The sequence below is a fragment of the Lepeophtheirus salmonis genome, chromosome 4 (genome assembly GCF_016086655.4).
Source record: "Lepeophtheirus salmonis chromosome 4, UVic_Lsal_1.4, whole genome shotgun sequence".
Taxonomy (NCBI): Eukaryota; Metazoa; Arthropoda; class Copepoda; order Siphonostomatoida; family Caligidae; genus Lepeophtheirus; species Lepeophtheirus salmonis.
The window spans coordinates 42,098,957-42,111,705 of NC_052134.2; the positions used below are offsets into that span (position 1 = coordinate 42,098,957).

Here is a 12,749-nt window from a genome sequence, read left to right on the forward strand (position 1 = left end):
TATAATATTTAATGTGTGTTATTTCTACAATCCAAAAACCGCTCTTTTTGAATCACCCTTTATTTATTTACCACATTTACACATAAGCAAACAAGTTTGATTTTGGATATCATTTGTATTATTGACCTAAATTTTAGTATCACAAATTTTAATAAAAATGTTCTATAAATTTTCGAACGCAATGAAAGAAAAATATAAAATAAACGAGGTAAATAATGTCTTATAATTCAAATAAAGACTCTAGATTGTTGTTTAACATTCCATAATACCTTTATTAAGTTATCACATAAATTTGATTAAAAAATTATATAAATAATATAATATAATAATATTGACTAACTAAATATATATACAAAATAATGATATTTATAAGTAAAAAAATTAATTAAAAAATGTGTCTTGATTTATTTACCTTTTTGCTTTTGTATCGACACACCAAATATGCAGTTGGTATTGATTCAAGTGTCATTTAACTATTATTAAACTCAATCACAAAAAAGATAAGCAATGAATGATTGTCATGCCAAGATTATCATCAATATGTTTTCATCTTATTCATTAATGTACCAATTTATTCAAACAAAATATCAGGAAAAAAGTGGATAAAATTATTGGTACATAATTTCTATATTTGATATATATCAAGAGAATTTAAAAAAATCTCAATAAATTGATTTATTCCCTAAACTACGCTGTAGTATACATATATATTTGTTTGAATGAGAAAATTAGTGATCTAAATAATGAAAAGATATGCATGTCGAATCATTCGATGGTGTACTTCTATATTAAATATGCACACAAGAAGTGTTGGATCGGTCTAAAAAGACTATAGTCCTTTTAGTCCGGTACTAATCATATTTGTCAGTCCTAGGACCGGTCCTTATCGGTCTTTTATGGTAACTACAACATCATTTCCGTTGTTGAAGCTCTAACATAACCTCTTTAAGAGAGACAAAATACCTGAAAATTAAAGTAGGATGTCTACGGCTAGATTGATATTATAATATGTTCTAGCTATCATTCCTTATTTTTTTCGCTTTTATATTCTTCAATCGTAGGTAGGAGGGGAAAACCAATAGAAAGCAAGGACTGTAGACAGAAGAACCGACTAATCGGTCCTTAGGACTGTTGAATACTAAAAATGATCGGATCGATAAAAATAGAAAGACTGAAAGGGTAAAGGGGAGTGATTAGGAAATTATTTCTAGGGCCTATACAGGACTACATCATGGTGATGAGACTTAAAATCGGTCCCTTCTTTGTTATTGGTCCTTGAAGAGCTTCATATTTTAAAAATCCTCCCTAGTAGAAGGAATCATTTTCACAAATATTTTGTAAAGGGTAGTTCCATTATATTTCAACAAATTTTCGAACAATTTTATAACCACAAAGATGAAAATAATATGTTGCATAGAATGTCATTAAACATGATTACCTAAAAAAAAAAATTAATAGGCAACCAGTTAGCGAAGTATGACCCTTTTAAAAATCTGAACCACTAAGTGGCGCTTGCATATTGAAAACCTTTAATCACTGATTTTAGAGGTCATACTTATAATAGAAGTATAATTTTGGTATTAAATTATATGTCTTTTGAGCCTGAATTATATGGTATAATCAGTGTAAAACTAAGGAAAAGCAATGATTTTCATTTTTTTTGTCTTAAATTACAATTAAATTTGCATGGTTGAACTAAGGCAGAAGTATATCAGTGACATACTCAGTCTCAAAACATAAGAACATTGAAAATCAATGCTTTCCTTTAGTTTTACACCAATTTAATCATTAAATTCAGGTTCCTTACCCTCAAAAACATATAGTTTGATACCAAAATTATACTTCTATCATAATGATGACGTCTAATATCAGTGATTTTTTTTTAAATATGTGAGCGTCACCCAGTGGTTAAGATTTTTAAAAGGCCCATATTTGGCTAACCGGTTGGCTGATTTTTTTGATTTTTTTTAAAGTGTGATTTTAACTGCATTCATGTCATTTGTAAATATTTTTTCAAATAATTGACCCATGGCTATTTTGCATTTGTTGAGATATAATGGAAATACTCTAAAGCACCTCAGATTACCAATTACATAAATAAGTTTAGTAAAAATTTAAGTATCTATTACACATGAAAATAGTTGGTCAATGAACTTAATTTAAGTTGTATTGATGTATTTAATAGTTCTTATAAACATTGGATTAATGATGACATCAATTAGCAAAAAGTGTTGAGTTGGACTCTTTTTATTTCTAATTTGGATTGGTCTTTACGATTTAGGACCAGACAGGACGTCAAATTTTTGGCCTGCTACTTCCCTACTAGTGTTAAGTTTCGGTTTGAAAATCATAGACTGGTCATAGACATTTATACTTTAATGAACAAAAATCACTTGCTTCACTAAATAATTAAGTAAGGACAGGCTCTAAAGAAACCTTCGGTTAGAGGGTCATACATTTATGAGGTCCAGAAAAAAGTTCTGGAAAAATATGAAGATAAAAAGAAATTTTGTTCTAGAATAAATGTCATGTTCAAGAGTCCGTTGGGAGTTTGATATACAACAGCGACACACTTTTGCATTTAAGTTTTGCTTGGTCTATAAAGATGACTTCTTCTTTTTGTTTTTGTCCCATGACTATTTTAAAAAGTCTGGAGGTTAGTTATACTCCAAGCCTATGCCTTGACTCCCTATCTCCTTAACCCATATCTCAGAGTTTTCACTCGACACTTTCTATTCGACTTAGATTCGAATTCCTATTAAGAGGACTCGCGACTTGACTTGGATTTTTTTACTGGATATAACCCCAAGTCTTAAAAGTATATTTTATTTTCTGAGGACTTGAACTGGACTCAATGAAAGTTTAAAAGAACTTGGACTTGAGACTCTTCTTGGACTTTTAGTATAAGGACTTTCCCCACCTCTGTCATGTCAATGTGATTACGCCTCTGTATAGGAAAAATACAATTTTGAAAAGCTGAATCTTTTAGTTAAAGAGTATTTTAAAACCAAAGAAAATTCTGACACAAACACATTTTAATACTAATTTTTTTTTAAACGTGACACTGCAATGAAAAAAACAACTCAATAAAGTAAACCATAATGTAAAGAATATACTTTTCACACAAAAAGGAATTAACTAGAAATAGCTTGAGGTCAGCCTCACTTCCCTGGTGAAAGCAAAAAGGTATTGTATTCCAAAGACTTGTCTATCTGCTTAAAGATTGGTTGGTATATGATATTGAGAGTAAAGAGTCTCGTTTTTGGAAGAGATAGCATTTATTAAGCATCCAGGGTGGTGGAGATAGGTTTATCTTTTTTTTTTTTTTTAATTCAGTGGAGCGTAGTTATATCTCTAATAGCATGTTTATGAGACAAAGTGATGAGGCCTTGTCTTTTGATTTTGCATTAATGGGTCTCGTTATCACCCAATGAGGGGAAAAATGACACAAACCTGGCTTATGATTATGATTTTAGAATTAAAGTTAACTCAAAAGAAATTAAAGAACTCGAACTGGAATCCTTCAAAATATTCAAGACTTGAAATTTTCAGCAAAAATTACTCGATTTCTACATGTATTGTAAGGGCTTCTTCCCACCTCTGCCAAAAACTAACTAAAATATAACTATTTTAAACTTTATGAAATTACGTTGTTTGGATTGCATCGATTCCACCTAAATATGTGTGACGTGTCCAAATCCGACACAAAAGCCGTCTCTCAGAACCATCTTTGCAAAATAACTTCATCATATATATCACCCAGTGACCTCATCAACAACTTAAATGGCTATACTTAGTATTATAAAATTTTAATTACGCCTAAATTAAGAATAATGGCAAATAATTATTATTGTTAAGTACACTGTTTTACGAAACAAGTTCAACGGGTATACTGTATTGAGAAAATATAATTTTTAACTTATTTACTACCAAGGAACACGTAAATTAAATAGTCGTAAAACATAATTTTATGGAGAAAAAAAAACTTTGTGATTGGGAATAGACAAAAAACCAATGTAAAAATGCCAATAATAATTTGTAAAACTAACTTTAAAATATTTCTGATCGAAAAAATTACTAAAAGGCATGATAGTGTGATTGAATTGAAAAAATGGTACAATATTGAAATAATTTAGTTGAAATATATTCAATAAATAATTTGGAAAGATTTTTATCTTTTCAATATAAAACATCACTCAACTATTTCCGATTCTAACTTCGAGGCGTAGTTACTTAGAAATAGGTGCGAGGCTATAATTACTTTAAAACTGACTTTTTAATTTACAATTGATGATATGATTTCTGAATATAATACCCTTTTTCTAATAAATTTATCGTATCGATGTTTCTATATATAAATATCTCATCAAACGTACTCAGAGTCATGTCTATCCAATTTGCCTTCCATGACGCTTTGATTCAAAAGATTCTAAAGGTTCAAAATATTTTCTACCAAACGTTACTTGACTTTTGGAAAGACAAAAATAGTCCGATAGTGTCAAATCAGAAATTGTGCGATGAGTCAATCAACGTTTGAATCAGTTTTTTTTATAAAATAAAATATTTCGTTGTTTTGGTGATATGTGTTCTTCCTTTTTTCTATGTCAAATGGACTTAATGATTATTATAGTTTGTTTATGTAAAAAGGACGGGCAGGAACAGAATATCAAAAAATAATCCCCAAACAGACTAGTCATTGCTTAATTACACTTATATGTTCTCTTTTAATGGCTTAAATAATAATGATAACACCTTTTGAAAATATAAAAAAATACTCTTCAGGTTACAACTAAAAAAGTATTGCACACGTTCTAGTTCATATTTTATACAACTATATGTAAATAACATTATTTTATGAATGAGCTTACATTTTACCTCAAAACGTTTTGTTTTTATGATGATTTGAATATTTTATTTTTTTAGTTGCATACAAATATTTATATAGCACATGTTTCTGAGTTCTGAACAAATATTCAAAGTTTTCTTTTGAACTAGTCTAATTTTTTAGCAAAGGAAACAAAAATATACAAGTATATGTTATGTAAAAAAACAAATATTTCCAAATGGTTTGTTTGATTTAAAGATCCCTTTTAATATATATATATTTTTTTTTTTTGTTTCAAAATGCAAACATTACATTTTAATGCCCAATAAACAATGTGTTCACGCTTACTCGTGATGTTAAATGAAGGAAAAAATAATTTAGATAAAATATATAAGTAGATATTAATTTATATGTAGATTTGTGTTAGTTAATATATTTTTCAAATAAAATTATATATAAATTATTGAATAATGAAAAAAACAATGTTGATATACACGAAAAACACATAAAGTGAGAGGAAATGATGCGTAGATCCTTTGTTGGTTTGCAAGCCTGCGACTTGATTCCCTGCAATGAATAGAGATAGTTTATTATAGTTTTGATATGTAATCATTTTATAGTTTAATATCAATACTCGTGCCGATTGGTATACCGGTGACAATTGTGATACCGGGGTACAAACGTATTTAAACGGTACTTTTGTACATTGGTATTGAAATCCATAATTGGAACTAGGATCCAATAATTTTCACTCATTAACACCCAGAAATATTTTCATTTAAATTCATGAATGAATCTTTTTTATTTGGCTAATATGGTTGCAAATATGGGGTAGAAAAATATTTTTCCACAAAAATGGACGTCCTTTGGCCGAGAAAGAAAGCTGTGTTCAAATGAATACACTATGTCGATCTGAATACATTTAAAATATACATTCAATTACCTTTAATGTCTTAGTATAAAATATTCAATCAACCGAGGGAAAAATGGACACATTAAAGTTCTCTTGATTAAAGACTATTCTAAATCAATGTCGGTTAATCTGTTCATTATTTTGAATAGTTCAACAGAAATTCTAGACTAACACATCCGTTAATTTAGAAAAGAACAATGAGTATAGAAAAATGTATAAGAACTACAGAAGATATTATTTTTTGACGTTTGAAATTTATCACTTATACTTTTTGAAAAATATATAGAGCACGATAGTTTTGGATGTTTTCACATTAAGAAGATTGATTTAATTTAGCATTATAAAAGTTCATGATTAATTGTCCAATAATTACTACTGCGGAAAGAATTATTGAGGGAGCAGCCTCCCCCCACCGGTGATTAAGGGTCTCATACATACATGAAAGTAATGAAATTACTAATTTGAAAAAAATAAAACAGACTGCTGCTACAAAAACTTATATTTAACTTGACATGTTTCTGTCTGTAAGTTAGTAATTGATATGGGGATATGAAGTTATGATAGTATGTTCTTATTAACTATTTATGTGTATTCATTTATCATTGTAACTTATTTTTGTGCATTAGAGTGTATTGATACTGACAATTAAATTAGCAGTACAAAAAGAATCCGCACACATAACTATAATCTCCTTTCATTATCCTTTGAGAAAATTTGAACTTAATGAAAACCAAAAGATTTTTGTTTGATCTATTTAAAAGTATAAAAACAAGCCTTGGAATAAAATCAATCAAATAATAACAATAATAAGGAAGGGGAGAGATATACATCGGATTTTAAAAAATAAATAGAAATTAATAACCTTATCATATAAAAACACACTCAAACAGAACTACAATCAATTATAATAAGCTTATATATATAAATATACACAATATCCGTAAGGAAAAGCCATTTATTTATATACATATTCACTCATTTATAATTGTAACTTGAGAGGTCTGAATTTTTGAAGATATGAGGCCAAATTATGTTCATGTGACTTTATTACGATCTCAACTTTCAAAAAACACAATATTGCTGCAACATAGTAATACACAACCGTTTTCTTTCCATTTAAATCAAATACGTATACTTCTGAAGGACAAATATGCCTATAGGCAGATGGGAATTTCCGGAAGAAGAAATATAAATGTATGCATATTTCCATTAGATTATAGAAATTTAAAATTGAGAAAAAGCTTTGATTCAGACTGGAGCATTATTATTTCAAATTAAAACTTAAATAGACGTGTACATTTACGCCTTCAATATCCATAAAATTTAGTCGTCAGTATATTTAGTGCATATGTAAAACTAAAAATATTTAGGATCATGCTAAACCCATCAAACAGTCAAAAATTACTCGATCTTTCATGGAATATTCAATCATTGGGTTATCTTCGTCACTAATACTGTAATTTTTTTTTATTTAAAATTATTTATCTCATTTTTAATGGCAATTTGTACAATTTATTATTACAGGTTACAACTTCTTCACAACATATATATTGGCCTTTTTTAGATTAAATAATGTGATTCTGTTGTGGGATAGGTTTTAATTCATCAAATAAAACTTCTTTACTCATTTTGGTTTCAAAAACGAAAATCATTCCTGAATAATGAAATAAAAATGGGATAAAAAGCTTTTTAGGCAACTCCGATTGTGGAAGTAAGATCACACTAAAGCTTTTCTTTTTTGGTAGATTAAGATCTATACATTATTAAAATATAATATATGCTACATAGCCTTAAATTTGGGGTATTATAAAGTGTTTGAAATGGGCTAATTTTGACATTAAAATATAATTGTTTTTTTCAATACAAAGACATTTAAGGGGCCAAACCCCCATGAATAAATTGGAATTTTGAAGATATCATTTTCTGAATGTCTTTCAAGGGAAAAAAAACAAAGTTCAGTTAAAAAATAGCCAAAGAACAAGGCACTTTAATTCACACTTATTGAAAATAATAAAGGCATTGCAAAAAAGTGCTTAAGACCTTTGCTGAAATGTAAAAACAATCCCTCCGGCTCCATAACTTTTAGAAGGTTATAAATTTTAATTGCATGAATTAAATACTTGTTGAATACTCTGCCCTATCATGTTTTTACTGGGCCCCGTATATTCCACAAGAGATACAGTCCTGGACCACTTATACACTTTATTAGAAATATAAAAAATCTGTTATTTATACTTGAAAAGGGTTTTTTCCACCTTAAAAATATAATTCGCAAATTGGAACACTTATTATTTTAGATCAAGTCCTTAATAGAGGATTGTTTATTGTGATTTTTCCTCAAAATTGACTGATACAAGAGGTTGTACGATGGTTAAGAGAGATACTATTTTTTTAAATGGCTATTCAATTTTGAAGGGACGATTAATTTATTTTTCAAGTTTATTTTTGATATTTATTCATTATCAAAAATTGCATCGTTCAAAAAAAAAAAAAAAAGAAGAAGCCTGGCATTATAAAATATAAGAATACTAATTTTCATAAAATAATTAAGTATTTAAAACTAGTTGATTCTAGGTATTGAACCTGAATCCTCAATTTTATTTTATTTTTGTTGTTGAGGTTATGTATGTAGTAAAAAAATGTCAAAAAATTTCCTTTTTACAATATTATAATATAAGTACACAAAAAAAATTAAGAAAAAACTTATTATAAATTCTATTTCCATATCCTTTTCCTATTTTTTAAATTCTATTGAATGGGAAACAATGTCTTTGTAAATTTATATAGCTTCATTCATTAAATCTTACTTATCAAATTAATTGTATAATGCGCATGCTATCAGTTTGTAACACACCTTTAGAAGAAATATTAAATTAAAATTTCACTGGTAACAATATAATATTTCATTTTTTTTTTAAGTGTGAAAAATAACATTATTTATTATGATATTATGTTTATATACGTTTTGATCACAAAAAAATGAGAAAGTATTTATGTTTTTTTATAAATGAAGAGATATACATTTTTATTTGTAAATTTATGAGAAAACAATCAAAATACTATAATTTTTCAAGTTTAATGTCTTAATATGCCAAAATTCCAATTTAAAGTAGACGTTAAGTTTTTATATCATTGAATTATACTGAAAGAAAAATATATTTTGTTATTGATTGATTATAGTTTCAATCAAAACAAAATAGTATTCATAATAATAGATTAATTAAAGTTTTATATAACTAAGTATGACGAATAAACTATACTTAATCAACAAAAAAAATTGTGTATCTCTAAGGAAATATTTTATCTCAAATATATTCATAATGAGGAAAAACAATGAATTTTGATTAAACTGATCAAAGCTATAGGTTGTGAGTAAATTAATATTTTAAGTAATTTAACAAGATTTTTTTTTAACCTACAGGGTGTTGAGATGAAATCGGCGGTTGTTTTTTTTCAAAAATCTTTAAATTGTCACTGAGGCCTCATTTTTCGGTGGATTTACTTAAAAAGTTGGCTTATTTTATCTTTGTTATTATTAATTAGTTAGCGCCTCCTTTTACATTTTTTAGGTCTTGGTTAGGTAGTCTAATTTTAAGCTATAATGCTTATTTATATATTGTTATAGCGCAATTCTTCCAAATATTTTATATTGTGCTAAGAAAGATGGATTTGCGTCCAGCATTAATCACAGTCTGGATCCACATCCTCAAGCAGGAGCATACATTGACAAAGTAGTTTATTGGCATTTCAGTCATTGCACCATTGGTGTTGGCAATCAGAGGAGTCCTGGATGGCATGCAATGCTCGATTTGTTTTTGATTAATCGAGTCCCTATACAATATAGTCTATCAGATTAAGATCCGTACTGTGGGAGGGAGGGCATATTTATTTTCTGAGATATGACAGGCACTGAGTATTGTTGCCAGACTCAAAGCCAATCTTTGACATTATTTAAGATCTCCCAATTTCAAATCTCCAAGTTTTTGAGTACAAAATCGTCACGGCGTAATACCGTTCCTCTTCTGTAAATTCATATCTGGAACAGCTGCTACGATGATGCCCAAAAGTTCACTAAAGTTTGTTGATACAACAACATTTGCAGGCAAAAAAGAGACAGTACAGATGGATAAATCGCCACTGAACATAAGCGCCGATTTGATCTAAACGCCTTAAATGCACACTACTGAAAAAAAAATGCTACGAAAGATTTGTAATATGTATTTAACATTTTTCTCGTTACCTAGGGTCCATAAGCCGCTTTAAAATAATATAATTTGCTTTTTATACTGACAATTATTTTTTATCTTTCAATAGGGAAGATGAATATATTTTTTTAGTTAAAAACGAATATATTCTTCGCTATAGCGAATGTGTGATATATTTTTCCCTAGAATAGTTCGTGTAAAGTCTCTGTGCTATACATGTACTTATATGAAACAACTTTTAACTATAAAACCAGTGATTTATTATTATTATTATTATTTTTGGTAGGCCTAGAGTCAAAAATAAGTTTCTTAAATTATATCTTGGGCGATAAAACAAATTTATTTTTTATAAGAAAAAATTTGAATATTTAATTTCAATTGTTTCCTAAAGAATCGAAACGTTATTACTTGAAATAATTGCCATGGAGTGACGTACGTCAGTGGTCAACACAATGAGGAGAAATTATTATCTCAAACTCAATGTGTCTAAGTTCAATAGTTGGCTCCTAAATAAAGAATTTTACAATATGTATATATATGGACTTCTTAGAATACTCATTTGTCAGATGGAGACATTTGTTATACTATAATCTTTCAAAAACTTCATATGATCAATGAAAACAACATTTAAAAATGTAATTTTTCTTCAGCAATTGGACATCAAAAATTAAAAAATGATTAAATTTTAAATGATTTGAACTTTTCTTATAATTTTTAAACTTTTTATAATCTAAATGACATTCGCATTCAAAGATCAAATTAATAAATATTGAAGAGATTTAAACAAAAAGATAATTATAAAAAAAAGCTAATTTTATGGAGAAAACAAAAGTAATATGAAACATAAGAATTACCAAAAGAAAAACGGCGTTTTGTATCAAAACATCAAATTAAAAAGTTAGGAATGGCAACCTAATTATTTTTTTAAGCTTCAAAACGTCATAAATTAATAAAAAGTAACTTTCCTTAAGCCAAGACGTTGAACTTTACTTGACTCTATCTTATCATGGCTTGATTTATATATTTTTTTATAATAAATCTAAACTTTTTAGAATGCTCGGTAAATTTATTATTGAAAAAGACTTATTTTATAGAAACAACAATTTATATATGACTAAAAAAAATAAGAGAACGGAAGCTTATCTGTTTTTGTTTTTTTTTTGCTTTTTTTTTTATTACTTCAAATCATTTTTATTCTACTCGCAGTTGTAAATAATTTTCTACGATGTAAAAATTAAGGGAAAAATAATTTTTAACTATACTCGAGCTTTGAAATTAGATATTTATCCTAATTTTGGTCAAGTAGAAAAGAAATAGAGGAAACCCCAGTATACATATTGAGGACCCAAAATGTGCAGTAGTTTGGGGTAAATTACAAAACCCAAAAAGTAATTCTTATGGAATCAAGAAAAAACAACTCAAAAATAGTTTGTGATAAGTTTAAATACTATATTTAACTATTATTTTGTTCAAAATATACTCCATCGCAAATAATAACAGCATCGACATGCCAGAGAACACAAAAACACATTAGTAGCTCTGGATGATGAAGGACGATGCGTACCATACTTTCATAACGTCAGCTCCAAGGTATCAAAATTTGGATTGGAGATGTCGTAGATATTCTTGTCCAAGACACCCAAAACTGCAAAGTACAAGGGCTTTAAGTAAATGCTGGAGGAGGGCTACATTAAGGCAGGGCAGATGTCAGCCATATTTTTACCGCCGTAGTTTTGGTTTTTCTTGGTTTTATGGAGTTATAATGGACTTTTTGATGTAGTAGGCAGTCCGGATGGAGATAAAACGGTCTTAGCAGCCTTTTTTACTCACACTGCCGCAAAGGAGATACCACACGCTTTGTCTTTTTATTATTGATCGGACATTTTTACAGTTAGAGACATGGGATACAAACAAAATTTGTTTCTTTTGTTTCAGCTGTCTATTGGTTGCGTAATGAACCTCGTAATTGTAAATAATGGGGATAAAATTTCAGTTAAATCTTATTCAAGTTTTAGGTACCTCTTTATATTTATGGAAACGGTCTTAGGATATGCAAAAAAAAGATTAGATTTTCTTAGATAGTAGCATAAATATACCAAATTACAATAATTCGAAATATGGCCCTGTATATGAAGGAAATATTCCATTTCAAAAATATAATAATAATAACCATCTCTCTAGCAAAATGAAATGAATAAAATAGAATGGAAGGGAACTGACAAAAAAATCTTGTCAAATAATCCTGTGTGACATTTTTTTGATTGACTTTAAAATCCCTCCCATCATTTTTTGTAAAAAATTTAAGAAACAGTTACCTTGAAGAATATGAACTTTGATTTTTGCAGAGGGGGCGTTGTTTGGAACGCATGTGTAAATACCAGAGTCTGAGGGGCGTGCGCCTTGCATCAGAAGATGTACTGTTGTATGTTCTGCCTTCTCTGTGATAACCTATGTAATAAAAAAAGAAATGTTCTAATTCAAAGAAAAAACATAGGATAGTACAATATTGAACATTAAACTATGTTTTGTTTTTTTAAGAATGCAAAATATGTCTAGTTACATGTGTATATATATAAAATTCGTGATAAATGATGTAAATTAAAAAAAAAAAAAAAGTAAGAACTTTGCAGAAAATGTTTTATTCTAATACCTGCAGCTACATCTTTATTATCAGTAAGTACTTATAAGTTCTCTCCTATTCAAGGGCATATCTGCTTCATTTTATAATGTTACAAATAAGTGTAAAATTCACTCATTAACTAATTACATTAAATCAAACAAATGGTCTTTGTTTTCTACTGTTTGC

At 28.2% G+C, this 12,749-nt stretch overlaps 1 protein-coding gene across 1 annotated transcript in view; it reads right to left on the reverse strand.

Annotated features, from left to right (window-relative positions):
* Positions 1-5,242: 5,242 nt before the first annotated feature.
* Positions 5,243-12,749, reverse strand: part of LOC121115968 (zwei Ig domain protein zig-8) — an 80,557-nt gene continuing 73,050 nt past the window's right edge. Inside the window, exons 6-7 of the mRNA XM_040710155.2 lie at positions 12,259-12,391; positions 5,243-5,392 (exon numbers count right to left, since the gene is read on the reverse strand). Of these exons, the coding sequence (XP_040566089.1) occupies positions 5,286-5,392; positions 12,259-12,391 (240 nt within the window). The 3' untranslated portion in view covers positions 5,243-5,285. The remainder of the gene's footprint in view (positions 5,393-12,258; positions 12,392-12,749) is intronic.